At 33.7% G+C, this 2,500-nt stretch overlaps 1 protein-coding gene across 3 annotated transcripts in view; it reads left to right on the top strand.

Moving 5' to 3' along the window:
- LOC119572910 (endophilin-B1-like) overlaps positions 1-2,500 on the top strand; it is a 40,227-nt gene that overhangs the window by 13,584 nt on the left and 24,143 nt on the right. For all 3 annotated transcript variants that reach the window (XM_037919863.1, XM_037919862.1, XM_037919864.1), the window contains 2 exons: positions 2,063-2,142; positions 2,414-2,500. The exon at positions 2,414-2,500 is cut by the window's right edge and continues 24 nt beyond it. In XM_037919863.1, the coding sequence (XP_037775791.1) occupies positions 2,063-2,142; positions 2,414-2,500 (167 nt within the window). The remainder of the gene's footprint in view (positions 1-2,062; positions 2,143-2,413) is intronic.

The raw sequence follows: 2,500 nt of genomic DNA, 5'->3' as shown, positions 1-2,500 counted from the left end.
AATATATGTGTATGTGTATATATTCATATGTATATATAATACATTGTACATATGTATATTATATATATGTATATATATTTGCATATATGTAATTATAAATATAGTATAGATATTATCATTATTATTATTATTTTATTATTATTATTATTATTATATGTATGTATTATGTATGTATGTATATGGATAGAACTTTTTTGAGAAAGCAGCTTTTTTTTAACACTGGCCTTTGAGTGATTGTAGCTTTCCACTATAGAGTGCACATACCAACATCACACATGAACACCACCAATATATGTTACCTTGCATGCCAATACTAGTGTTGATGCTTGTTATATGCTATTGATAACTGATTAATTTAACCAGTTGGATCTGGGTGAAGTGGACTTCTTGTCAAAAAAAACTCGGCCGGGAAAGTCTCATCATGGAAAAAAATTTGGCTGATAAATGGGTGATGGGAATGTATTGTCATATGAAATTGTTACTAATTGCTTGATGATGGAGATGTTTCATCATCAGAACACAAAGCACATATAGGGAGACTGACTCAGCGAGCTTATAAGAAGGGTGTCATTTGTGAGCTCCTTCAGGATTTTCACCAGTCCAAAAGGGTGAAGTTCACCGTCCATCAACAATGCCTGGAAGAAGGCTGTCTCCAGGGAGGACACTTTGTCCATGAACCTCTTCTTGCCCACTATTATAAGTAGTGTAGGGTGTGTGACAGAAAACTAAAGTAAACTACCCAGAGAGACAGCATGGAGAATGCTCAAGGAAAAATCTATTATCATCTTGATACAGCATAACAGATATTAGATATACACCTTGGAAAATGGCAAAAGAGTAAAAATGTGTGGCAGAAAAATGGTCTTATAGCAATGCAAAGAGGAGGCAAGGAGTCTTGATAATGTGTGTAAGAATCTGTGTAGGCAAGGCTTACAAGCCACACACCCAGGAGAGTCGCCATTCCCCGAGGCACCTGGATCCAGTGAGTTAATAAGGGATAACTAATTATATTGATTTGGTATGTCAATCAGATTTTGGTGTGAAATAAAATTGAAGAAGCAGGTGTATTTATGATCAATTTATTTTCTATATATAACTGTAAAGATGATGGTAGCATTGGGTGAATATGAAACAAATAATAAAATAAAATAAAGAGAATGATAAGGAAAATTATTGGGTGTTATGATTTCAGGGAGGGTAGTTATACAATATTCCATCTACAGAGAAACAGTATTTGACTTTATGAACAAATTCCAATAAGTGTAAATGGAGATTGAGTGTAAAACTTCTTTAGCATGACTTAAGTGTGAGTTGCTAGAGAATTTATATGGAGCTAATGTGATCCTAAGCTGATATTTGTTTCGTAAGGCCATATGGGAAGTTGCTTTGATGCTTATCACTCAAGGTATTATCTTATTAGGTAGGAAAGTGATTCCTTGTCAGTGGGGTTTGATATACATATATGAATATTGTATATTATAATCATATTTAATTAAATGAAACAGAAAAAAATAACTTGCTTTGTTGTATATCATCTAAGAGTTTTGATGAAAAGATGACTAGCAATATTTTAGAAAATCACTTTTAACTTGCATCTATCCAGAACAAAATTAAACTGTAGCTTCATCAATGCTAAAAGATTACATATTGATAAATTCCGCAACATTTTGAAAACTAGACTAAAGAACCTCGTCATATTGTTTACTGTTAGTTGTGAAACAGTGCATAGAATAACATTCCCTAAATGGGTTAGAACTGTTTTGTTTCTTGGTTAACAAGATGCCTGACAAGGGACTTGATATTCAATACGTAAAACAAAAGAAATGATTCATTTGGACAGAATATATATATTTTGCATGTTGCTTTTGGTTTGATTTACTGCCCCTGATAATGATAAGCTTTAAGCATGTGGGAGTACTCATATATATATTTTCAGTCCTTCATAAGGAGATATTATTACCAAAAAATTGTTCAGCAAATATTATTAACATTAAGAATCTGATTAGAGTGCCACAGCATTGGGAAACACAGTCACTACAAACCTTTCCTCCGTTTCTTCTAGGCGGAGGCAGACTTGAGAAAGGCCCAGGCGGACTTTGACAGGCAGGCCGAAATTACGAAACTGCTTCTGGAAGGTGTCAGGTGAGTGTCTGTGAGCTAATGGAGCCTATTATCATTATTATTATGTAGAGGCATATTTATTGTCATGATTATGATATAGAGGAACTATATGTTCTGTTATGTTATTTTATTATGGTATAGAGGCATTATCTCTTTTGTCAGTATTATGATAGAGGGATTATATCCTTGTAATGAGAGATATTATGTAATTCCCAAAGCCTAATGAGACAAATATTAGTATTTGAAAGTGTTATCTTATTCAGTGGAATAATAATATGTTTTTCCTCTTCAGATCTTCGCAAGCTGCCCACTTGCGCCACCTGAATGAATTGGTTGAGGCGCAGGTGCGGTATTATGAAGAATCCCACAAAGTGATGAT

The sequence above is a fragment of the Penaeus monodon genome, chromosome 5 (assembly GCF_015228065.2).
Source record: "Penaeus monodon isolate SGIC_2016 chromosome 5, NSTDA_Pmon_1, whole genome shotgun sequence".
Lineage (NCBI taxonomy): Eukaryota > Metazoa > Arthropoda > Malacostraca > Decapoda > Penaeidae > Penaeus > Penaeus monodon.
Note: the sequence above shows the minus strand (reverse complement) of the source record. Positions and strands in the feature narration are given on the sequence as shown.